Source organism: Mustela nivalis (genome assembly GCF_964662115.1).
Source record: "Mustela nivalis genome assembly, chromosome: 10".
Lineage (NCBI taxonomy): Eukaryota > Metazoa > Chordata > Mammalia > Carnivora > Mustelidae > Mustela > Mustela nivalis.
Window position 1 is genome coordinate 22,357,323 of NC_139029.1, and position 24,281 is coordinate 22,381,603.

General features: G+C 54.0%; 1 protein-coding gene across 3 annotated transcripts in view; it reads left to right on the forward strand.

The window, feature by feature from the left end:
* SERINC2 (serine incorporator 2) overlaps window positions 1–16,205 on the forward strand; it is a 28,853-nt gene extending 12,648 nt beyond the window's left edge. For all 3 annotated transcript variants that reach the window (XM_082685730.1, XM_082685729.1, XM_082685731.1), the window contains 9 exons: window positions 6,624–6,785; window positions 7,569–7,762; window positions 8,194–8,273; window positions 8,664–8,801; window positions 9,515–9,684; window positions 11,376–11,466; window positions 11,779–11,920; window positions 14,425–14,643; window positions 15,639–16,205. In XM_082685730.1, the coding sequence (XP_082541856.1) occupies window positions 6,624–6,785; window positions 7,569–7,762; window positions 8,194–8,273; window positions 8,664–8,801; window positions 9,515–9,684; window positions 11,376–11,466; window positions 11,779–11,920; window positions 14,425–14,643; window positions 15,639–15,774 (1,332 nt within the window). In that variant the 3' untranslated portion in view covers window positions 15,775–16,205. The remainder of the gene's footprint in view (window positions 1–6,623; window positions 6,786–7,568; window positions 7,763–8,193; window positions 8,274–8,663; window positions 8,802–9,514; window positions 9,685–11,375; window positions 11,467–11,778; window positions 11,921–14,424; window positions 14,644–15,638) is intronic.
* The last annotated feature ends 8,076 nt before the right edge of the window (window positions 16,206–24,281 follow it).

A 24,281-nucleotide genomic window follows, 5' to 3' on the forward strand; every position in this document is an offset into this window, starting at 1 on the left:
AAAAAACCAAAGAAACAACAAATCAAAAACAACCTGTTTCAACAGAGATGTGCGCCATAGGAGGAAAGTTCTAGTGGGGGTTCCTGGGCATCTTTGGGGGAACATTCTGGAGTCTGTGGATCCAGGGAGAAGACTTCCAGGCATGACCCATTTGCATCTGCCCATCATGCCTTTTGGTCAGCATTTGTATTTGGCCAAGGGTAAGCCCTGGCTCAGAGGAGGTAAGATGGGCCCATGATGCAGTGGGAGTCACCAGGCCAGCCGACACTTGGTGGCCTAGACGGTGAGCAAATGCCTAGGGAGGGCCTTGTCTAATATCTGAAGGCCATTGGATCTGTCTGTGCTCTGCATTCAAGGGAGCATGGAAGGGCAGAGGATGGGACTCAGATCCTGGCGTGGCCTCTCCCCGGCTGTGTGACTGCGGCCACAGTCCCCTCACCCCTCCCTCAGGGGCAGAGAGTGAAGAAGTGAAGAGAGCAATGGTGCCTGTCTCTGTGAGGATTAAGCGGGATGGAGGGGGCACGCTGACCTACTTCGCACGAAGCTGGCCTGCAGTGGCCGCTGTAAGCATCCCGAAGTGAGAAAGTGCTCCAGATCACATTCGAGGAAGTGGGGGACCAGGGACACTGGGACTGACGGTAGACCTGGGCTCTGAGCCACTTCACTGCCCTGCCCAGCAGCCCATCTTATGTCTGAGGAAACTGAGTCCCACAGCAGGGAAAAGAGACCTGTCTAAGGCTCTCCTGCAAGCTGGTGGCTATGCCCAGACTAGGTCATCTATTAGTGCTGCCCGCGGTGGTGCGTGTGCCCTGAGTAGTTCGGGGGCCGACTGCTTTTCTGCTGGGTTTCCTCTGTTCCCCGGTTGGCTTGGCCAGTATTGGAGCTGTTCACAGAGTCTGCAAGGTGCACCCCATCCCAATTTGTCCCAATTGTGGCAAAATGTACGTCACATAAAAATTTACCACTTTAGGAACACCTGGCTGGCTCAGTCAGCAGAGCATGTGACTCTTGATCTCAGGGCTATGAGTTTGAGCCCCATGCTGGGTGTAGAGATTACTTAAAAATAAAATCTTTAGGGGCGCCTGGGTGTCTCCATCAGTTAAGCCTCTGCCTTCGGCTCAGGTCATGATTCCAGGATCCTGGGATGGAGCCCCACATCGGGCTTCTTGCTCGGCGGGGAGCCTGCTCCTCCCTCTGCCTGTCGCTCCCTCTGCTTGTGTTCTCTCTCTCTCTAGCAAATAAAAAAATAAAATAAAATAAAATCTTTTAAGAAATTTGCATTGTAACTTTTGTTTAGTTTTCAAGAAGCTTGTAATTTATTTCATGACATATATATGATGTACCATGACATATTATATATATCAAATATATGTGTATGTGTGTATGTGTGTGTGTGTGTGTGTGTATATATATATATATATATATATATATATATATATATATATTTATTTATTTTATGGTTATCAAGGGCGCCTGGGTGGCTGCCTTAGGCTCTAGTTGTGATCCCAGTGTCCTGGGATCGAGGCTCTCTGCTCGGCAGGAAGCCTGCTTCTCCCTCTTCTACTTCCCCTGCTTGTGTTCCCTCTCTCTCTTTGTGTCTCTCTGTCAAATAAATAAATAAACCTTCTAAAGTTTTTAAAAAATACCTATTGATTTTCATGATATTGAACTGATATCATCCCAAATGAACGGTAGTATCCAAAAGGGGAAATATTGTGGATTGAAACACACAAGAAAAGCTCTAGGCTCTGCCTCCTTTCCCTTGGCGTCTGTTCTGCTAGCTTGCTCTCCCTGTTCCTAGAGGTACTGGGCACCGCCCCCGGCATCTGTCTTCCATCTGTGGCCGAAGCGGTCTCCCGGTAATGCAGATCTGATGCTCCGCTTCTCCTGTGTGATGCTTGCTCATTGCCTTCAGGAAAAGTGCAGACTCCTTGGCGCGGCCCGTAGAGACCTTGGCCAACACTTGCATCAGCCTTCTGCCTTCTTCTCTTGATAGCTGCCCCTAAGAGAGTGTTTCTTGCAGTTTTGCCCGTGCTGTTGTTCCCTTTGTAGGAACATCTCCCCCTTCCTCACCTGGCTGACTTCTTACCTTTCCTTGAAAACAGATCCCTCCTTTTTCCCGATTGTGGTAACATACACATAACATAAAACGGACCATTTTAACCATTTTTAAGTGTGTGGTTCAGTGGCATTAATTACATTCACGTTGTTGTGCGAATATCTCCACCATTCATCTCCAGAACTTTCTCATCCTCCCCCAATTGAAACTTGCTACCTGTTCATTGATAACTCTCCATGCCCCTCTCCCCAGCCCATGGAAGCCCCCAGTCTACTTTCTGACTCTGTGAATCTGTCTGCTCTAGGTCCTCATATCAGTGGAATCAAAGGACATTTGTCCTTCGGTGTCTGGTTTATTTCATTTGCCACAATGTCTCCACAGTCCATCTATGTTGTAGCAGGTGTCAAAATGTCCTTCCTTTTTATTTATTTATTTATTTATTTTGACAGACAGATTACAAGTAGGCAGAGAGGCAGGCAGAAAGAGAGAGGAGGAAGCAGGCTCCCCGCTGAACAGAGAGCCCAATGTGGGGCTCGATCCAGGACCCTGGGATCATGACCTGAGCCGAAGGCAGAGGCTTAACTCACTGAGCCACCCAGGCACCCCCAAAATGTCTTTCCTCTTTAAGGCTCATTAATAGTCCCTTTTATGGGTATCCCACACTGTGTTTATTGATCATACATCAGTTCATGGACACAGGGGGGCCTTCTTCTACCTTTCGACTATTGTGAATAATGCTGTTATAAACATGGGTGTGCAGGTATCTGTCTGAGTCCTTGCTTTTGACTAATACCCAGAAGTGGAGGATCAGTTTATTTATTTATTTTTAAGATTTACTTTGTTTATTTGAGAGAGAGAGAGGAGCACATGCACACACAGAGCAGAGGAAGAGGGAGAAGCAGACTCCCCGCGGAGCAGGGGTCCTGACGCGGGACTCCATCATGACCTGAGCTGAAGGTGGGCACTTAACCAACTGAGCCACCCAGGTGCTCCTAGGTCAGTTTATTTGAAACAAAACAACTTTAAACTGTGGCCCCAACCCTAGCAGCCTCCCCTGCCTTCCTGGTGCCCGAGGAATGGTCCCGAGAACCCACATCCCTGGCTTTCCAGGCAACCAGAAGAGAGTGTGAGTGATCGGCGACAGCCTGTTCCCACCAGGCCAAACCGCACATGGTTCCAGAGCTGTCCACTCGCCTCAGGGGGTGGTGAGCTTCTTGTCATTGGTGGTGTGTAAGCAGCAGAAGGCTGCCTTCTGGGTGATTCTTCATTAGAGATAGGCCAGACCAGATGAATGCCAAGGAGACTTGCAGCCTGAAAACTATAAGACCCAGGGCTTTCTAAGAGCTGATTCCCCATTCCAAGAACCAGCTACTGCGAAACCATGCCCCGTGTTTCGGTGTTGCTCTGTTGCTGCTACTCCCCTGAGCCCCGTTGGGGGCGGGAGTGTAATCTTAGCACAGGACCAATGTCATGTCTGCCTTGGCCTTTCACCTTGTGTCATAAATGTTAGTCTGTGTTGCCCTGTGTCCCCGTGACTTGTTTCTTTCCTGCCCCTGTAACGTTCCATGGAGTAAAGGGACCACCACGGGCCCCTAGTACAGGACATGTAAGTTATTGGCAGTCTCTTGAGATTCTAATAAGCTCATAAAACCCAAAGCTTTGTGCCTATTTTGGTTTTTCGTCTTAATCTAAAAATTTTCTATTTTAACAACAAAATCAGCTTTATTGAGGTAGAATTGATATTTCCCTATACTTTGTTACATGTACCCCTCTAAGGGTTACCTACAGGTCTGCAGCACTTAGTGGAGATCCCTTGTAGGGACCATGATGTACGGATGGGCATTTAGTTATTTTAAGATCCCCCCTAGTACTTTCTAGGTATGAGCAGTGCCACAGTGAACTTGTTGTGTGCGTGTATGTGTGTGCGTATGCACGCGTCTGCCCTTACCCCTGGGGGTTGGTACTTATGCAAGAGGAGGTTCTTGTAGGAGGGATGCCTAGGGGAGCAGAGACTGGGTCAGAAGGCATGAGGGATTCCAGGGATGCGTCAACAGCCGCTGGTGGGGGCGGGGGTGGGGGCTGCTGTGTGTTTTTCTCTCCCTGACCTCCTCTCTCTGGCTACTGGCCCTTGGAAATCCCGAGGTTGCGGATGTCAGGAACACCTGGCTTTTGATCTCCAAGAATCAGGGTGAATTGAAAGGCTAGGCTCCCCGAGGGCCATGGGGCCATTTTTCTTATGTGTCAAATGTCTCAGATTGAAGTGGTAACAACTCAGAACCAGGCCCTGACTTGGGCACTTTAACAAATGGTTCCCGAGACCGGTGCTCGTGGGCCACTGCGGGTTTCCTCTGGCGGCCGAGGGGTTGTTTCCATCCCTGGGATATTTTGAAATTAAGTAAGACTGCCATCAGTGAGCTAGTGGGCCCTTGATACAGATGGACATGAGCTTGAACCCCAGCTCCTTGGCTTACCTGCCCTGTGACCTTGGTCGTGTCACTCTTCCGAGTCATTTTCCCCGTCTATAAAGCGGGACGTCAGTGATGGGGTCACCGCAGGACCCAGCAACTCCTAAAGGGATGCTGTCCCTCTTCTTGAATCTTAGTACTGCTGTCCTCTTGCTGGGTGGCTCTGGCATCATCTTAACTTCTCTGATCTTGGTTTCCTCATCTGTAAAATGGGGCTGATCGGTAGTCTGTCTCAGAGCCAGAATGTTCTTTATGGTTTATAAAATACGTTTCTGGCATTTGCTTATCCCTTCACCCCCAAAAGGCAGTCAGGGGTGGAGGGCAGGGCTCGGGGTGAGAGCTGCAAGACGTAACCAGGAGTTGCTGGGCCAGTTAGGATTTGAACCATGAAGAGGAAATTCATTCTGCTGGCGTTCCATTTAGCCACCATGTTGTGCTTGGTCTTGTAGGTGAGAGAGATGGGTAACAAGGAACTTTTCCAGGGGCGTTTCTGCTCTTGGGAGGAAGGGAAGGGGAGACGGGAATGCAGCTACACCTCAAGCAGAGTGTGTCGCACACTTTGAGACCATTCCAGAAAGTTGAATGCCGCAGGGTCTCTGAGGAGGAAGGTGCCCCTTTCAGCCTGCCCTCCACTGAGGCGGTCATTCAGCGTAAGCCTGTTCCTGTCCCTCCTAACTTCAGACCCTCGATGGATGCCCTCTGCTTCTAGGATCAACCCCAGGGCTCTGCACATGGCGGCCCGGCCCCGCCAGCCTGGCTGACCTCCCCACCTGCCACTCGCCATCTGCCCCCAAAGTTTTGGCCACAAGGGGCCTCTTTCTTTTCCTCCATCGCCCAGCTCCTGCCCGCCCCAGAGCTGCCCTCTGCCTGTGCTCCCTCTGTCTGGAACACTCTTTCTTCCCCCTGCTTGGGGGAGGGCCCCCTCATTCTTCGGCTCAGCTCAAATGTCACTTCTTCAAGGAAGGGACCCTGCATCCCCAGTCTGAAGTAGGCCCCTGTCAGTGACACTCAGGGCAACAACGACCATGACCGGGGGAATGGTTGTTGGGTGTCTTTCCTGAGAGCTCTTGACTCTTACATACCTGGGTGAAGAGCTGGGGTGGTCTCAGGGGAGAGAAACTGGTGACCGGATGTGTTTGCATGTAGGTCCCCTCCCCAGAGGGGTCAGTCTGTTTTGGGATGCCAGCTGGGAACAGAGTGGCCTCACCAGGCCCCACATGATTTCAGCTGGCCCCAGGGAGGGTAGGGGCTGATGGCAGCTTGGGCAGCCGAGCTGGGAGAGGGGGAGGGGCCAGTGGGGGGAGGGGAAGACCGTCCCTGCTGTCCGGGACAGGGCCAGCCCCAGAGCAGGAGATCACAGCCCCTCACGACTCTGTCTTCCATTCCTTCAGCACATGGTTATCCCAGGCCGACTGTTCCTTGCGGACTTTACATGTGTCTGGGTCCACGCCAAACACGTTACATTTGTTAGTCCATAGTCCCTGAGCTCCTGTTGTGAGCCAAGCTGGGTCTACACAGCGAACCAAACCCCGGGCCCTGGCGGAGCTCACATGCTGGAAACAGGAGGTGGACAAACATGAGTTAAACGAGAAAGCCAGTCCCAGGGAGAAACGCTAAACCGCGAGGGGGGAAAAGAAAGCCGGAGTGTGTTGTAATTTAAAATTCCTGTGAAAAGTTGATACTGTTATGATTCCCATCTTATGGAAGAGGAAACTGAGTTTCGAGAGGTTGAGTGAGGTGTGTAGGGCCACTGCACAGCTTATCCATGTTGGAGCTGGTCTGGAGCGGTCCATCCATCCATCCATCCATCCATCCTTCACCACGCTGCCTCCCCCTACCTAAGAAAAGCATGACCCAACCTTTTCGAAACTTGGTTTCCTTGGAGCCCTTTGGGGCTTGAACCTTCGATGGGATCATGTCTGAGGAGGAAGAGGGCGCCCCTGCCTGGTCCAGGGAGGGCAGGCTTGGCAAAGATCTGGAGACATGGAGAGGGCAGGTAGAGGGTGCTCCTGCTTGGCTGGGGAAGGGGGAGGGGGAAGAGGAGAGGAGGCAGGGAGTAAGGGGACCGTCCCCCCACCATGGCCCTGTCCTTCCCACAGGTGTCCTGCCTCTGCGGCTCTGCCCCCTGTGTCCTGTGTAGCTGCTGCCCCTCCAGCCCCAACTCCACCGTGACCCGTCTCATCTTCACGGCCTTCCTCTTCCTGGGGGTCTTGGTGTCCATCATCATGCTGAGCCCCAGCGTGGAGAGTCGGCTCCACAAGGTGAGGGGTCCCGGGGCAGGCAGGGGGTGGGGCAGCCTGTGAGACCCAGCTTTCAAGAGCAGGCCCAGTGCTCCAGGTCTGGGGCGGAGGAGGCATGCGATTTGAGGTCCCAGCTCATCGAGAAGGCTGGGCAGGAGTGTCTCCGGGGGTGGAGATGGGGGCGTTTCTTCATGTAGGGAGGAGAGTTTGTTTCTCATAAGCCTGGGGTCCTTTGGAGAATCTTATGGACAACAGTCGGCCTGGGATAACCAATGGATCATCATTGTCCCCCACCTGGATGCTGGCCCTGGGCCGTGCTTTTCCCTCCTTAGTTCTCGAGCCCTGTTTGGGGTCCTCAGTCTTCCCTTCATCCCAGCATCTCAGAGCCTGACACAGGCCCGGGGTCGTATTTGGGCCAGTGGCTCTGACATTTCAGTGTACGGGGAAGTGGGAATGCCCTTGGGAGTGTGCTAGAAATGCAGACTCTTGGACTGCATCTCAAACACTGGTTCTGTCTGAGAAAGCCCTGGAATCTCACCTTCCCCCGGAGTCCCCGGGGGTTCTGGCGTAAGTGGTGGGGAGAACACTCAGTCCTGCTTCCCACAGTGCCGTGCGGTCCAGAGGCCGTGGGGGCGACAGCAGGGAAGCAAGCAGAGAGTCATGATCTGTCCCCAGGGGCCACTCACAGGACTTCAGCCCCAGGGCTGGGAGGGGGTCCAGATGGCGGGGAAGTGGGGAGCTTTGGCAGAGTTGGCCCAGGGTTCTGCGGGCAGGGGGCCTTCACGCTGCTCTGTCTCCCCACAGCTGCCGTGGGTGTGTGAGGAGGGGGCCACAACGACGCCCGTCATCCTTCAGGGCCACATCGACTGTGGCTCCCTGCTCGGCCACCGCGCCGTCTACCGCATGTGCTTTGCGACGGCGGCCTTTTTCTTCCTCTTCACCCTGTTCATGATCTGCGTGCGCAGCAGCCGGGACCCCAGGGCTGCCATCCAGAACGGGTGAGGGCACCCCCCCCAGCCTGCAGCCGGGACCCCCACCGTAGTTTCTGCCCCTGACCGGTCTCCAGCGGTGTCCGGGCCCTGCCCCAGACTCAGGAGCCACCAGAGCACCACGATCAGCTCATTTAGCTCTTTCCACTTCTCAGATGAAGAAATACAAGTCAGAAAGGGTGAGAACATGCTTAAGGCCACACAGCACTTAAGTGACACAGTTGGGACAAGAACCTGGGTGGCCACCGTCGCTCTGACTTAGTCCTTCCCTCTGTCCCTCAGGGATTTTTCTAGGGCCGGGGCAGACTATGCTCATCAGACCATCAGAAAACCCCTCTTCACTTGCTCCAGGACCCAGGACCTGCTCTTGGGGGTAGGGGTTCTGGGGGCCAGCCCTGGTCCCCTCCCCCCACTTAGCGCCCTGGTCTATCCCCCAACAGATTTTGGTTCTTTAAGTTCCTGATCCTCGTGGCCATCACCGTGGGCGCATTTTATATCCCTGAGGGCTCCTTCTCCAACAGTAGGTGGTCTTGGTGGGAGGGCTTGGGTGGGAGGTGGTCCCAGGAGGGAGGTGGGGTCTCCAGAGGGAGGAGCACCGGTGAGGGTTGCGCTTTGCCTCTGTACACAGACCTCAGGCTGCTGCTGGCTGGGTAGGAGATTGCGCTCTGGTGCTTGGCCACATGGCCTTTGGGCGATATGGCGGTGGGCTGGGGGGCACGTGGGTGGGGCCAGCCTCACCCCTGCCCCATGCCCTGCCATGCTGCCTCTTCGCACATGCCTAGGGGGTCCCTGAGAGCATGGATATTGCTACTTCCCAGGCTCCCCAAAGCAGGGCATGGCATAAAGCCTGGCCCTCGGGCTGCCTCCTCGCTGCCTCGCCCCCTCACCCCTGTTCCCTCTCCCCACACAGTCTGGTTCTACTTCGGTGTCGTGGGCTCCTTCCTCTTCACCCTCATCCAGCTGGTGCTGCTTATCGACTTCGCTCACTGCTGGAACCAGCGGTGGCTGTGCAAGGCCGAGGAGTGTGACTCCCGGGCCTGGTATGCAGGTGAGCGATGTCCCGATGTCGTCATAGCCTGAGCAGCAGTGGGTCCCCAAGCTGGAGGAAAGCCTCAGGGGGCATCTGGAGTGGCCCATGTTCTGGGGCGGCAGTGGAACCAACTGGGCCTGATGGCAGGAAGGGGGGATGTGTGTGTGGGCAGGGGCAGCTGGTCCTGGGGTGACTTTGGGGGGCGGTAAGAGGGGAGCCGGACCGGAGAGAGGCCTTGGTGGGGTCTAGTTCAGCGGTTCCTGCAGGATGGGCCTCACGCAGCCAGCCCAGACCAAATGGAAAAACACTGGGTCCCTGAAGCCCTGGGGGCAGAGCAGGTCCCCGCTCAGCTCCATTTCCATTCTCCTGTGCTGACCAAGGAGGAGGGCTTAGTGAGGGGCCGGTTAGGTTTCAATGCCTCTCGAAAGCGGCCAGTCTCTACGATGAGAGTGCTGGGCTTCAGCGGGTCCCTGTGCGGCCAGGGGACTTTATGAAAGACTCTTGTGTTCACTGTATTTCTTTCCATGGTTAACTTATTCATGGCAAATGAGTCCTTTTAGTTCAAGATGGGGCCACAGCTCATCCAGGCACTGGTGAGTGACAGACACTGATATCATTCCTCCGTTGAGGAAGCCGAGGGCCCACACATGGGGCTTCCCGACAAGCCCCCCTCGAGGGTGGGGGGGTCTCTATGCCTCCTGACCCGGCCTCTCGCCACCTCTCCTGCCCAGGCCTCTTCTTCTTCACCCTCCTCTTCTACACGCTGTCCATCGCGGCCGTGACATTGCTGTTCATCTACTACACTCATCCCGGCACCTGCTACGAAGGCAAGGTCTTCATTGGCCTCAACCTCACTCTCTGCTTCTGTGTCTCCATTGTCGCCGTCCTGCCCAAGGTCCAGGTGAGTCTGCTTGTCTCTGCCCGTCCTGACGCCGGGCCCCTTGGTGTGGGGGGACTTCTGGTAGGAACCTGGGGGTCTTGGGGAAAGGCCATCAGTCATAGAGGCTAAGGGTGTGGGCTCCCGAGTTGGCCTCCTTGGCTTCGAGTCATAGCTTTCATGGCTACTTGCTGGGTGTCCTTGGGTAAGTGCCTTACCCCCTCTGTGCTTCTCTCTTCTCCCATGTAGAAATGAGGGTAATACCTATGCTTTGGAGTTATTTGCAGGATTGAGATAGAGTTTGTGAACCCAGAGAACAGGGCCTGGCCTATAGATATCTATCAGGTATTAACTATTGTTATCCTTGTTGTCTTTATGGAAATCGGGAGACCCTTAGAGAGGATCCCTGTGTGACATCTCCCAGATCCCCTCAGCAAGCGGTGTTGGGAGGTGCTGTTGCAGGCCCCAGTCCCAGACCCTCTGGCATAATGGGTGGGCCCCCCAGGTCATCGTGAGCTCTTCAGCAAGAGAGCCCTATGAGCCCAGCAGTGCCTCACGGTTGGGGATGAGATCTCAGCCCACTGGGGGTTTCACAGGTAGCCTGGGGAGCCTTTGAGGGTCTTTAGCAGAAAGGTGGGGAACCTCCCTTCTCATCTGAGCCTCTATTTCCCGGTGAGAAAACTGAAGCCCAGAGAGAGTGATGCCTGTGTCCCAGCTCACACAGCAATCAGTATTCATTCAGCGACGACTTCCAGAGCGCTTGTTGTGTGCTGGGCTCTTGGAGATGTTGGGATGTAGCTGTGAGGGGAGACTAACAACAGCTCCATGCCCTCTCCTGTCACGTAGTCCGGGCATCACCATCATCCCCACTTTCCAGACCAGTAAGGGGAGGCTGAGAGGAGGAGAGAGACACGCCTGAGATCACACAGCTTGGGGGGCGGGGGGTGAGCCGGGGGGCGGCGCTGGCAGATTGGACCCCGAGCCTGCGCTGCTTATCCAAGTTTGGATTCCTGTTTCCAAGCGTGTGTGTGGTGAGGGTGGGGAAGAACAGCTGGCAGGAGACGAGGCCAAGGGAGATAATTTGGGATCCTACATGCTATGTGGGAAATAAAAGAGAGTGGGCAAAGGTGGGGGGGGGGGCCGGCAGGGAGGGGAGTGGGTGCTGCCACGGGGGTGAGGGTGTTCGGGCCTCACTGAGAACGCCCAAGCTGAGGCCTGAAAGCCAAGGAGAGGCTGGCTGTGTGGAGACGTTGGGGAGGACCATGTCAGGGAGTGGGCACAGCGAGTGCAAAGGCCCTGAGGTGGGAGAGGGTTTAGTGGGTTCTGTGGACAGAGAGGAGGCCAGCTTGGCTGGAGCGGAGGAGCTTGCTGGTGGGGGTGGGGGCAGGTGGAAACGAAGGCAGGAGCAAAGCAAGGAGGGCTTTAATTCAGAATGTGAACGGGTGCCGCTCTGGGGCGGTGATCTCAGAGGGGAGCGACCGGGATAGTCTGTTAGAGAAAGAACGAGGACTCCACCTTTGAGTGGGCAAGGTGGGTGGTGGGTGGGTGGTCCAGGGGTTGTGTTCTCCTGAGGGGTGTGGGATGGGATGGCTCTAGGGTGGCGGGGGCTCCTGAGGTCCCCCGGTGTGGTGTGAGTGAGCTAGGTGCAGGTGGGGCGCCCCCACCCCCTTGCCCCAGGTCTGACGGGGCTCTTCCTGATGGACCGCTCTTACCAGGAAGCCCAGCCCAACTCGGGTCTGCTGCAGGCCTCGGTCATCACGCTCTACACCATGTTTGTCACCTGGCTTGCCCTGTCCAGTGTCCCCGGTGAGTACAGGCCTGGGTTTGGGGAAGCCTGGGCTCATTCCTGGGTCAGCAGAAGGTTTCCAGCGGGGTGAGGACCCTCACAGGTGACAGGGACATCTCAGCCCAGCTTGTACCCCCTCTTAGTCCTTCAGGGAGGTAGGAGGACCCTAGCTGTTCCTGGAACTCTTTTCTCTGTCGTTAGTCTGCCAAGTGCTGTCTGTTGCTGGGATTTGGATGGTCAGTTGTATGTCTGTCTGTTCATTCGGGTTGGCTCTCGACCCTTCCTCAGACCTGGCCTACAGGGGCTGAGGGGGACCATGCTCCCATCTCTAGACCAGAAATGCAACCCCCACCTGCTGACCCACTTCGGCAACGGGACGATCCTGGCGGGCCCTGATGGCTACGAGACTCACTGGTGGGATGCCCCGAACATCGTGGGACTCATTGTCTTTATCCTGTGCACGCTCTTCATCGGGTATGGGGGAGCATCATACTCGCCTGAGCGTGCGAGTGAGGGGAGGACATGGGAGCTCCGACCCCAAGGAGGAAGGCGCCCTTAGCAAACACAGGTCCAGCCCTGTGCTCGTGCAGAATGGAATCTCTCTGAGGGTTCAGCATGACTGGGCAACAGGGGCATGGTTGGACGCTGCCTCCTGGCCCAGAGCCCTCTTCTTGCACACCAGCCTGGCATGTGCCCAGCTCAGTGGGGTGAAGGCAGCTCTGGGGGGGGGGACAGGGAAGAAGCCTGGACTGCGGCCAGCAGGGGTGGGCTGTGTCACTCACCTGCTGTGGGGTCTCAGGGCAAGTGGCTTCATCTTTCTGAGCTTTTGTGATGATGGAGGATGGTAACCTCCAATGCCAGGGGTGGCGGGGACCCCCCAATGGCACCTGGGAGAGGGCAGCTCAGACTGAATAGCACATAACAGCTTTTTTTTAAAGGAGAATCTTAGCAAGGGCTTATCAGTGTGGACTCTGGAGCCAAACTGCCTGTGTTTGAACCTGGCCATACCACTTAGCAGCGGGGCGATCTTGGGCAGGTCCCTGCACCTTTCTGTGCCTTGGTTTGCTTATCTGTCAAACAAGGATAAAAATAGTCCCTACTTCGCAGGGTTGTGGAAGGGCGGTCGATGAGTTAGTATGCATAAGGCACTTAGAAAAGAACTTGGCAAGTAGTCGGTGCCAAATCATTGTTTGCTTTTATTGCAAGTAACTGGGAGAGTTTGCACAGCTGGGGGGCAGCAAGTGAGTGGCTCTTGTGGGCCTCTGCGGGGCCCACGGCCGGTGCTGCTCTCTCCATCCCTGCATGGCTGCCTGGAGGAGGCCTCTGCCCAGTTCCCCTGCCCTCCCAGAGTCGTCCATCCATTCCGGGCAGGGCATGTTTTCTTCTAAGCAGCACACCTGTCTCCCAACATTCTGAGGCTGTTTCATATTTTGTTTCGCCCTTTTTTCAAAGCCTGAGGAAGTCACGCTTTGTTGCCTCATTTGATGGTTTTCTCAACCAGGGAAGACCCAGATCCCCTCCCTGTACAGATAAGGAGACGGGAGGTTCAGGAGGAGCGGCCCCCTGTCTGAGCCTGCATGGTGGCTGCAGAGCCCCCAGACTCAGAGTGGCGCCCCTGCTGCTCCCCAGACTCACCTCCCTGGACTGTGGTCACAGGGCTGTGCCTCTGAGAGCCCAGGGGGCTTAAAAAAGCGTAGTGCTTTTTTAAGTTTTATTTATTTATTCAAGAGAAAGAGAAAGAGAGAATGCAGGAGGAGGGGCAGAGGGAGATGGAGAGAGAGAATCTCAGGCAGACCTCCTGCTGAGTGCAGAGCCAGACACAGGGCTCGATCCAGCAACCCTGAGATTGTGACCCGAGCCGAAATCAAGAATAGGACGCCTAACTGACTGAGCCACCCAGGTGCCCCCTTAGCACACAGTTCTTAAAACCCAGAGAGCAAGGAAGCAGGTGTAGCCACAAGGACAGGGACCACTGAGGACGGCAGCCGTGCCCAGCCATGTCCCCAGGACCTGGGCTCCCAAGCGCTGGAGATCCCCATGATGTCTGATGATGGCTGGGGTCAGGGGAAGCTCCGCGGGTGACTTCTCAGCATGGTAGGATGCGGTCCCCATCTCCTTCTGGGGCACTTTTTTTTTCCCAAATGCGAGTTGGATTTTCAGAATTGCCCGTGTGTCTCACTCTATTAAATACTATTTAAAGATTTTTTTTTTTTTTTTTTTTTTTGACAGAGAGAGATCACAAGTAAGCAGAGAGGCAGGCAGAGAGAGAGGAGGAAGTAGGCTCCCTGCTGAGCAGAGAGCCCGAAGCGGGGCTCGATCCCAGGACCCTGAGATCATGACCCAAGCCGAAGGCAGCGGCTTAACCACTGAGCCACCCAGGCGCCCCTATTAAATACTATTTAAAACATTAAGACCTCATTACAGAAATGACCAAAAAAATCATTACTGCTGGTGGTTTTTTTTTTTTAAATCATAAACATGAAGAAAGGGGACGTCATTAGTAAAACTACTCTAGAAGGAAAACAAACTTAGTGGCAAATGAGTACTCTTCATTATTAATATGGCCAGTGAATGCTGTCCTGGGGATGGTCCCTTGCAGTACTGGGTACTCAGTACATATTTTCGGGATTGGCAGTCGGACAGCCCGAATAACAGCGCCTGTTTCTCTAGTTTATACTCTGTGCTGGGCACAGTGCTGAGGGCTTTACCTTATTACTGCTCCTGGCAGCTCTACAAGGGAGGTACTGTAACCCCTCATTTTACAGAGGCTCAGAGAGGTTAAGTGTCTTGCCTAAGGCCACACAGGAAGTGGAAGTGGTGTTCCGAGTCAGAGCAGTGAGTGGATGGGCCCAGAGCCTCACCACCAGGTCACCAGGCCCCAAGGGCCTGGAACCACCATGCCCACCCTTAGGACCAATGCCATGGCTCACGAGGCCCCCGGGGGCTTCCTCCCTGTCTCTCCCCTCCCTCCCCGACAGGCTGCGCTCCTCAGACCACCGGCAGGTGAACAGCCTGATGCAGACAGAGGAGGGCCAGTCGGCGCCAGAGATCATGCAGCAGCGGCAGGTGGTGGCAGAGTGCCGGGGCCAGGCCTTCGACAATGAACAGGATGGCGTCACCTACAGCTACTCCTTCTTCCACTTCTGCCTGGTGCTTGCGTCCCTGCACATCATGATGACCCTTACCAACTGGTACAGGTACACGAACCCAGGCCGGGCATGGACTGTGTGGGCTGTGCAGAGGCGTGGGCGCCGCATACATCCTCTCCCCTCCCCCACCCCCCTCCTTCTATCCCGGCTTCTCCTGATGCCTGCGGCAGGTTTGGCCACAGAGGGGTCTGTCTGGGACCCTCCGCAGAGTCTGCACATCCAGGCCCCAGCTGCCAGGCCAGTCTGCTCAGTAGCTTGTGCCTTCCCTAAGTGCCTGAGAAAGGGTGTTGGGGGGGCGGTTACAGGAGGGGATGCTGGTCCTGTGCAAGGGCAGATGAGGCTTACAGATCAAGAGTATAAGGTCAGAGTTGGGATTCATGACTCTTGGAGGATGAGGATTTAGAGTGTGAGGTTAGAATTGGTTACAGGGTCAAGAATAGGAGTCCTGAAGTCAAGAGTTGGGGACTGGGGCCATATAAAGCCACAGATTTGATTCTTCTGGTTAGAATTGGGGTTAGCAGGCTATAAAGCCAGGATTGAAGTTGCCAAGTCACGGAACTAAGATCAGAGTAACAAGGTCAGGGCTCAGGACTGGTGTTACAGAGTCAAGGGGGGCCTTGTCAAGGGGGCCCCCTTGACTGGGGGCCAGAGTCAAGGGTCGGAATTAAGGTCAGAGATATCAGAATTTGGTCTTAAGGTCAGGGTTCAGGGATGGAGTTATAGGATTGAGGGTCAGAGTCAAGGTTGGAGGTCAGGACTAAGGTCAGGAGCTCTGGGGTCCCAAAGGCAGGGACCAGGAGTCAGGTTATAATATTAGAGTCTAGGACTGGGGTCAGTGTTGAAATTGAGGTCAGCGTCAGGTCTGTGGTATTAATCAAAAGCCATATTTAAGGTCAAAGACAGAACCAAGGCCTAGTATCAAAAATATCAGAGATGGGGGGGCTAGAGTTACAAAGTAAGAGCCAGAGTCGAAATCAGGAGTCACAAGTGGGTCGTAGGGTTAGGACCAGGACTGAGGTCACTGGGACGATGGTGTGTTCCAGACCCGGCGAGACCCGGAAGTTGATCAGCACGTGGACCGCCGTGTGGGTGAAGATCTGCGCCAGCTGGGCGGGGCTGCTCCTTTACCTGTGGACCCTGGTGGCCCCTCTCCTCCTGCCAAACCGGGACTTCAGCTGAGGCGGCCCACCCAACTGGTGCCTTGGGGCTCAGGGAGTCAGCCACGCTGAGCCCCTACCCCAGCCCACCTCCAGGACTTGCTCCGGAGCTGGGCCCCCTGTTCTTAGTGCCTTTGGGGATAGGGAACCTCAGACCCAAACCTGAGCCCCACCTTCCCACTGCCTCCAGACCACAGAGCTGCCTCTTCCTTACCCTTGTCCCCCATCCCCTGCACTCGCCCTCTTGGGAAAAAAGGGGCCCTTATTTTCAGGCTCTCCCGGAGAGGGATCCCAAGGAGACAAACCCTCAGAGCCACTCCCCAGGATGGGGTCCCCAGCACTGAGGCCCCAGGTGGCGCTGACCACATCCCCCAGGGTGCGCCGCCCCCTTCTGGGACTCCGTGCCTTACTGAGTCTCCACAACTTTGCGCAATAAAGCAGCTAATGTATGTACCTGCCCGTGTCCTGTGCCCCCCACACTCGGGCGCGGCCACCATGCCTTCTGGGGCCAGTGTGGGGGCAGAAACAATGTCAGAGCAGAGGAGGCCAGATGAGGGACCCCAGACTCTGTTCTGTAAGGCCTGGAGAGCCTTGGGGCAGAGGAAGGGGAGACTACAGGGGAAGGAGGATAAAGGGAGCCTGGGGGCCAGGAAAGGCACTGCAGCAGTGTCCACATGGTGGGTGGTGAGGCCAGAGTCAGCGTGGAGAGTTTGGTGGCTGATGGGGCCATCTTCATCGTCCTGCCAGTGCCCGCCCTGAGCTCCCGTCCATCTCCATTCCGCCGCCAGGGTCCTACTCCTTCTTCTTGCCAGAGCCATAGTCCTTGTCACCAGCTCTGGGCCAGGTGCCTTGGGGAATGCAGAGAAGAATCTGACCCAGCCCCAGACTTAGTGCATGGTGGGACGTGCACTGGAGTCAGCCGAGTGGGTCTGGATCCGGTGAATCTTGGAAGCTGTGGGGCTTGTGTGGGTCTCCAGGCGAGTCCTACCCCTCTGGGCACTGGCGGCTCACCCTTCAGTGGAACGGATGCCTCCCGCTGCCGAGCTGCTGTGAGGCATGGATCTAGCAGCCCAGCGGGTACCCCATAAGCACCATGGGTTCCCGTCTCTGAAGGCGCATAGTAATGCAGCGGGAACAACAGGCTCCTAACTGTGGCCCCAGAGCGTGGTCCTGACATGGTGGCTGCCCACAGGCCATGCACCCCCTCTATTTGCGGGTGTGACTAATAGATAGGACGTGACTGGGTTTGCTGGGTGCTGGGGGTGCGGTGGCCAGGGACACAGCCTGTTTCCAGGGAGCTCGTGGGTCACAAGGGCTGTGGGGGTGCCCGGGCTATACTGAGGGGAGGCCTGCCAAGGGCTGGGCATGAGGACAGACATCCTACAGAATGAGTGGGCACCAGCCAGCTCTAGAGGAATGAAAATGCTCGAGGCAGAGGGGCCAGCATGCGAACAAGAGAGAGTGGGGCGTTCCAGGACAGTGTGGAGTGCGGGGTGGCTGGTCATCGTGGAGCGTGCAGGTCAGGAGATGCTGAGCTGAGAGGTGGGCAGGGACCCAATCACACAGGCCTTCGAGGGCCAAGGCGAAGAGACCAGATGTTACCCTCAGTGCAGAGGGGAGCCGTGGAAGGTTTTGGAGCAGGGTAGAAGCAGTGAAGGTGTGAGGTAATCATTCTGGAAGGCTTCAAACAGAGCAGTGACATGGTCCAGGTGGTATTTTAGAAGGATTTCCCTGAATGAAGGGGAGGGTTGGTAGCTGGGACAGGTGCCAGGGCCCGGGAATGAAGAGAAGGGGTCGGGTGGGGACTAGGGGAGGGGCAGAGGATGTTGTCTCTCAACCCTGGGACAGATCCTGGGGAAGGTCTTGGCCCTGGGTGCGTTTCAGGCCAAGGAAACCCTCTCCATGGAGCAGCCCGAACCTCCTGTCTTTCCTCCTTTCACCTTTGGGAGAAAAAGCCCACACCATGCTCCTGATAACCTTTTTGTTTTTAAATGAATTTGTAGGGGCGCCTGGGTGGCTCAGTGGGTTAAGCCGCTGCCTTCGGCTCAGGTCATGATCTCAGGGTCCTGGGATCGAGTCCCGCATCGGGCTCTCTGCTCAGCAGGGAGCCTGCTTCCTCCTCTCTCTCTCTCTGCCTGCCTCTCTGCCTACTTGTGATCTCTCTCTGTCAAATAAATAAATAAAATCTTTAAAAAAAAAATAAATAAATGAATTTGTAGAAGTGAACTATTTTGTCCTGCTTTTGTACCATGTTGCCCTACAGTTTTCAAAGTATTCATTCAACAAACATGCACCGAGCATGAGTTCTGGGCCAGGGTCTAGGCCAGGGTGGGCCTAATCGGGAAAGAGGCGAGGCCCGGCTGAAGAGTCTGAACTCCCGGTGAAGGAGTTTCATGTCCCAAGTTGGAGGTCACCACCTCTGAGAAGCCACCTGGATTTCTCCCAAATAGGTCAAAGGGCCTCCCCTCCCCTGATGTTATTTCCCCAGTGGCCATTCAGTCCCCCAGTCAGGCGGTGGTCACACTCACTCACCTGGTGGGCATTGTGGTGGAGGTGGGGGCGGATGTCAGGGCTGACTGCTGCCCACCCAGGGGCCTGGCTGCAGGGTCTGGCCTGCAGAAGGTCTGGCCTTTTGTCTCCTGCTGCCCAGCACCATGGCTTCCACATGTCCTCCCTCCCACCCCTCCCCCCTTTCTCTCCACCTTCCTCCCTACCCCTTCTTCCTCCCTCCTCCACACCCCCCTCCTTTCTGACCTCCCATCTCTTTTCCTTCATACGCTCTCCTCCGTGGGTTCTCTCCCCTCTCACTTTCTTTTGTCACCTCCTGTCTTTCATGGGTCTGTGGGACAGGCCCATAGGACACTGCCCTTTTTGAGGGCTAGTCCCTGACAGGCAGGTCTGTGACAGAGAAGGGCATAGCTCTGGACCAGACTGTCGAAGGGCTCTCTGGGCAGAGCAGGTATGAAGCCCACAGATCAGTGTGGGGACTGGAAAGCTCTCTGGGTTCAGCTCCAGTCCTGTGTGCCCCACCTCGCTTCTGTAAAATGGAACAGTGGTGGTTTTGTAAACCATAAAGCCTGGTGCTTGGCGGAGCCAGATGATGCGGTTAACCAGCAGACATTCCTCATCCCCTCTCCCTTTCTAGCCAGTATCACGAAGGCTGGAAAAGTCAAGGAGTCCCTCTGCAGCTTCCTGGAGAGCAGTGGGTACCTCCTAACGAGCCCACTAATGGCATCCGAAGGAGAAGGCTAAGGGGCAGTTCCAGGAAAGGGGCTGTTTTTCTTCTTTGGGGGGTGGGCTGCTCCTTCTCCCCCTTTTCTATCTTAACACGAATGAGATGGCTGGGGCTACAGCAGCTATCTTGGGACAGTGAGGCAACAAGCCGGAGGGTGAGAAACCAACAAGGTGAGGACCTAGTACAGAGAACTGGAAGGGCTCTGGGTGCTTGACGTGTCCTGCTGGGCCTGTCCCTGCGCTTCTGTTATGTGAGGAAAACAAATGTCAATGTGTTTCAGCCCCTGGTGGTTGGGTATTAGTTCCTCGCTGCTGAATGTATTTCTGATATGACATGTGAGATGATCATTAATTTCAGCAATGATAAAAATAATAAACTAGAGAAACTGGTCTCCATGACTCAGGACTATTGGGTGGCAAGAGTATAGCACACGCACACAGTATCCATGTATATATTTGGAAATAAATATGCATTTATATAATATATATATGTTTAGTATCAGGAGAAACTGACAAGATAGTTTTTTGAGATAGTAATTTTTTTTTTCCTTTAGGAAACACACAGGAGAAGAAAGTTCTAGATCTCCCTGCCTTGGGGGAGTTTTGAGGAAGTGTGGGAAGCAGGAGAAGGAGGTTACTTGCAAAATAACTTCCCCTGCTAGCTTTGGCAACCAAAAGCCCAGTCTGTTGAGAAGCTTCTGGGCAGTGGGGGAGGTGCCTCCTGGAGGGAGAGGAGAGAGAAAGAGCCTCTGTAGGAACTTGATGAGAGATGGGCCATTTCTCCGAGACCCTAAAGAAGTTCTCTGTGAAGAAGAAACAGAAGGTTGTGGGTTCCCTGAGCAAGGGTGGGCATCCCAGTTCCTGCTGAGTTAGGGGAGCTGCTCAGGCCTGGGGAAGGAGGTGTCTGGGGAAATGGAAATTCAGTTTCCACCAGGCAACAGGTCTCTCCCACTCTGCCGCTGTCTCATGGCTCTATGTGACCCCAGGACTTTTGCACTATCTCGGAATGGACCCCGAGTGTGCTGGGGAGGACAGTGAAGAAGGGCTGAGGTTGAATTTCCTACCAGCCTGGACGGATGGGGCTTTGGATAGAAAGGGAGATGACGTAAAACAAATGAACAGGTGCTGTTCGTGGCACACGTGTGCACTGAGCTTCATACCCACTTGGAGATCATTTTATAACTTAGTTTTTTTTTTTTTAAGATTTTATTTATTTATTTATTTGACAGACAGAGATCACAAGTAGGCGGAGAGGCAGGCAGAGAGGTGGGGGAGTGGAGGGAAGCAGGCTCCCCGCTGAGCAGGGAGCCTGATGCGGGGGCTCAATCCCAGGATCCTGAGATCATGACCTGAGCTGAAGGCAGAGGCTTAACCCACTGAGCCACCCAGGCGCCCAAGATCATTTTAGCTCCAAGGTGTGTTCATGGCCGACAGTACAAGAGTGCGAAAAGCATTCACCTGCTTCACTTCTTCAAGCAGCAGCAAGGGAGCCTCCTGAACGAATATTCTCTAAGTCACTTCACTGATCCTCAGTTGGTGGGCATTTATATTGTTTTCAGTGGTTTTCTTTCTTCCGTTCCATTTTGTTTTGTCTTTGCTGCCATCAGCTGTTGTGTCGATTCTGGAAGCTTGTTGGGTTGCACTAAGGGCATGGAGCCCAGAGCCAAGGCCCTTTAGGTTTTGACCTTGGCTTTGCACCTAGCTGTTGTGGCCTCTCTGGGTCTCAGTTTCCCCACCTGCAGAATGGGGCTGATAGTAGCCCCCGCCCCGTGGGACGCTGCCATGGTCAGGAAAGGCATGTCTTTAAAGGGCTTGGCACCATTCTGGGGCCAGAGTGGGAGTCCCCAAGAACCGTGACTCCTTCCTTTCTCTGGCTGTCAGTTCTCAGGAACTAAGACAAAAGGCTAGGCCAAGAGTTGAGGTCGCCTTAGCCTTCTCTCGACCTCCAGGGATGCCAGCCCTTGGCTCTGCTCAGGGTGGGCGTGAATGATGGTGGCAGGAAGTGGGGACGAAAATAGTAACAGGAGCCAACATGTGGTGAGTGGCGGGTTCCTGGGTATCCAGCCTGGAAGAAGGAGCTTTGACCCCTAAGCAAGCCTGTTAGTGCACAGAATAGGAATTCTGTTAGGGAGGAAGAAGATGGAGGCCCTGACCCCCCCCCCCCCAATCTCCCCTACCCCACAGTCTAAATCAACCTCCCCATTTTCCTTAGTGCACTCTGTTTCTCAGCATAGCCATCGTTACTGGGAGCGATTCTGTGTCCTTTGTGTGGTTTTCCCTGTATCGTCTGACTCTTCCTAAAGTCAACAAGGGGAGAACCTCCCCTCATTGTTTACAGTATCCCTGGTGCCTAGAACAGAGCCTGATAAAGAGAGTGTGCTCAGTGAGAGCCGCGTTAGTTGACTGACTGACTGTGGCAACAAATATTAGTTGATTCTGGAACAGCCATGGGAAAGCTCAGGGTCTGGAGGGCTTGTCGCCAAGTAGGAGGGAGAGTTGTCCTGGGCTGGGTCAAGAGGCCTGATGGCTCTTACTGAGATGTGCAGGGTCATAAGAAAACTCCAAGACGTGGCTTTGAACCTAAGACCTACGGTAGGGGTGAGGCCTCCCCATGGCGGGGCATGGCAGAGGCTCTGCAGTGAGAGGGCAGGTCCGCTCCAGAGCCCAGGAGCTGCCGCCTCATGGTGAGGGGTGTGGGCAGAGGTGGGAAGGCCCAGGCTATGGTGTCCAGACCTTGCAGACTGCAGACTTGCAAGTACAGCTGGTTGGGCCTTTTCTGTCTTTTAAACAAGTGCCGTTGCAAGGATCGTGGTGTCCTGCTATGGTGACAGCGCTCAACCTGTCCCCGCCGTGCCTCCTCAGTGTGCACCTGCTGCTTCCTCACCTTGTCCCCAAACACCTCTGTTGGCAGCCCCGACATTGGGCGGGCACAGGGACTGTGACAGGGGCAAAGGCAAGGTCTAGACCTGCCCTCTGTCTTCCACAATGCCTTGGGGGCAATGGGCTTTGGCCTTGACCATTCTGGGTTCTTTTTCCCAGGGGTCCCAGGCTTGCGAGGGTGGAAGGGCCCTTGGCAGGGACAGGACCCCATGGGGGCCAGATCGTGAGTCTGGATCCTGGCAGCCCAGCTCCCGTCCTGGCCGGTCCTCTGCCTCACGTCCGTGAGCCTAAGCTTCCTCACGTGGGTCTCTGTGTTCAGCAGGAGTCTGCTTGTCCCTCTCCCCACTGTCTCTCTCTCTCTCTTTCTCTCTGAAAATAAATAAATAAAATCCTTTAAAAAAAAAAAATCAGCCGAAGGAAGACACTGAAAAGTAATCAAAGAAAACTCACTTAAGGGGAGCCAGAGACCAGAAAGGGGGAGATTTCATGGGGTGCCAGTCAATGTCCATCCCAGGAAGAATTGTCAATTACAGACCGCAAGAGAAGAATCTTGGAGAAGAATCAGGAAAGAATCATCAGTTACAGGCCCCCAAAAGAAAAGCTGTACGTTTACTTTCCTACATGAAATCAACAACCCCAGCAACTCAGCCAATGAGAAACCGTCTTCACCCTGAGTTCGTGATTTCTCCAGGGGACTTTTGTTCAGAACCATCTCTTCTGGGTGACTGGGGAGTGGGGTGGTGGCACATTTGGTTAAGCCTCTGACTATTGATTTTTGTCTCAGACTGTGGTCTCAGGGTCATGAGATTGAGCTCCGTGTTGGAATCTGTGCTCAGCACCAAGCCTGCTCAAGATTCTCTCTCCCTCCCTCTCCCTCTGTTGCACGCCCCCACCTGCCTCTTTCCCTAAAAATTAAAAACAAACAAAATAAAACAGCAACAAAAAAAAACCCATCTCTTCTACCTTCCTTCTTCTCCATAAAATAACGATCCTGTCTTTTGTTTGTTGGCCTAACCTATGGTTTGTGCCACAGCCCAAGTGTCCCAACACTGAAAATTCCCTGACACTCCCAATAAGCCTGTTTTTGCTGGTCGGAGAACTATTTTATTTTTAAGGTCATAGCCTGCAGGTTCTAATATGAGAAAGCACCAGATGCTGAACTCCCTAACTGTCCTCTCCCCATGAAGTCAGGATGCATTCATTTCCGTGCATCCACGAGCCACAATTTGCTTGGAACACACAGCCTACGAGGACAGCTCACCTGAACTTTGGCCTTCAGAATTTTGATTGGCCTTCATTATGCAGACATGACTGATTGATGATTGGTTGATCCGGTCTCCAGGTCAACTGATATTGTGTGACCCAAATCCCCCATCCTAAATCACGTGGTTGGTCTTTCTGATCTGGCCAGCTCTCACCCTAAATTACACTGTTACTCTCTGGCTGGTCCCAAACGCCCAGGGAGGCAAAGATTCCTGGCCAGGAGCTGAGAGCAAAGGTCAGACCTCTGTTTTGGCAAGGTTAAAGTCTCTTTTTTTCCAACTTCATTGAGATACAATTGAAACATATTTTGTAGAAGTCTGAGGTGTACAATGTGTTCATTTGATACACTTATAAATTATAAAATGATTACCAAGGTAGTACCAGCGACATATCCATCCCATCATATAGTTACCATTTCTTTTTGTGGTGAGAACTTTGAAGATCTACTCTCTCAGCAGCATTCAATGTATGATACAGTATCACTAGCTGTAACCCCCATGCTCTACATTAGGTTCTCAAACTTGTTAATTTTGTATTAGAAGTTGTACCCTTTGACCAGTATCCCCCCATTTCTCCCATTCCCTATCCCTGCTACTATTAAATTCTTTATTATTTACCAGATCAGCCTGGAAAATGACATGACTTTGGGGACTTTGAAGATCCCGGAGGAGCTACCTTGTCTTTGCCTGCACTCACAGCTTGAACAGTCTGGGGCTGTGGGTTGAGGACTTACAAGGAAACTTACCAGGAAACACAACTAACACTTATGAGGATTTCCTATGGGCCAGCACTGACTCAGCCTTCTCCATGCAACATCTAACTTCTTCTCCTGCAACATCTAACCCTCTTACCTTCACCATTAGGAGGAAGAGTATTCATGGCCTCATTTTGTGTATGAGAAAAGCATGGCAGGGAGTGGTTGATAACTCACCCAAGGTACACAACTAATAAGTGGAGAACCTAAGATTTGGACACAGGTTTGGATGACATCCAAGTCCACCCTCTCTGCTGTCCTGCCCCATATATTCTAACACTATATATTTGGAGTCAAGTGGGTTCAGTTCTGGGTGCAGACATTTACAGGCTGTGTGATCTTGGCCAGGTCAAGGATTCTGAGTCTCAATTTCCTTATTGACAATATAGCTAATGGAC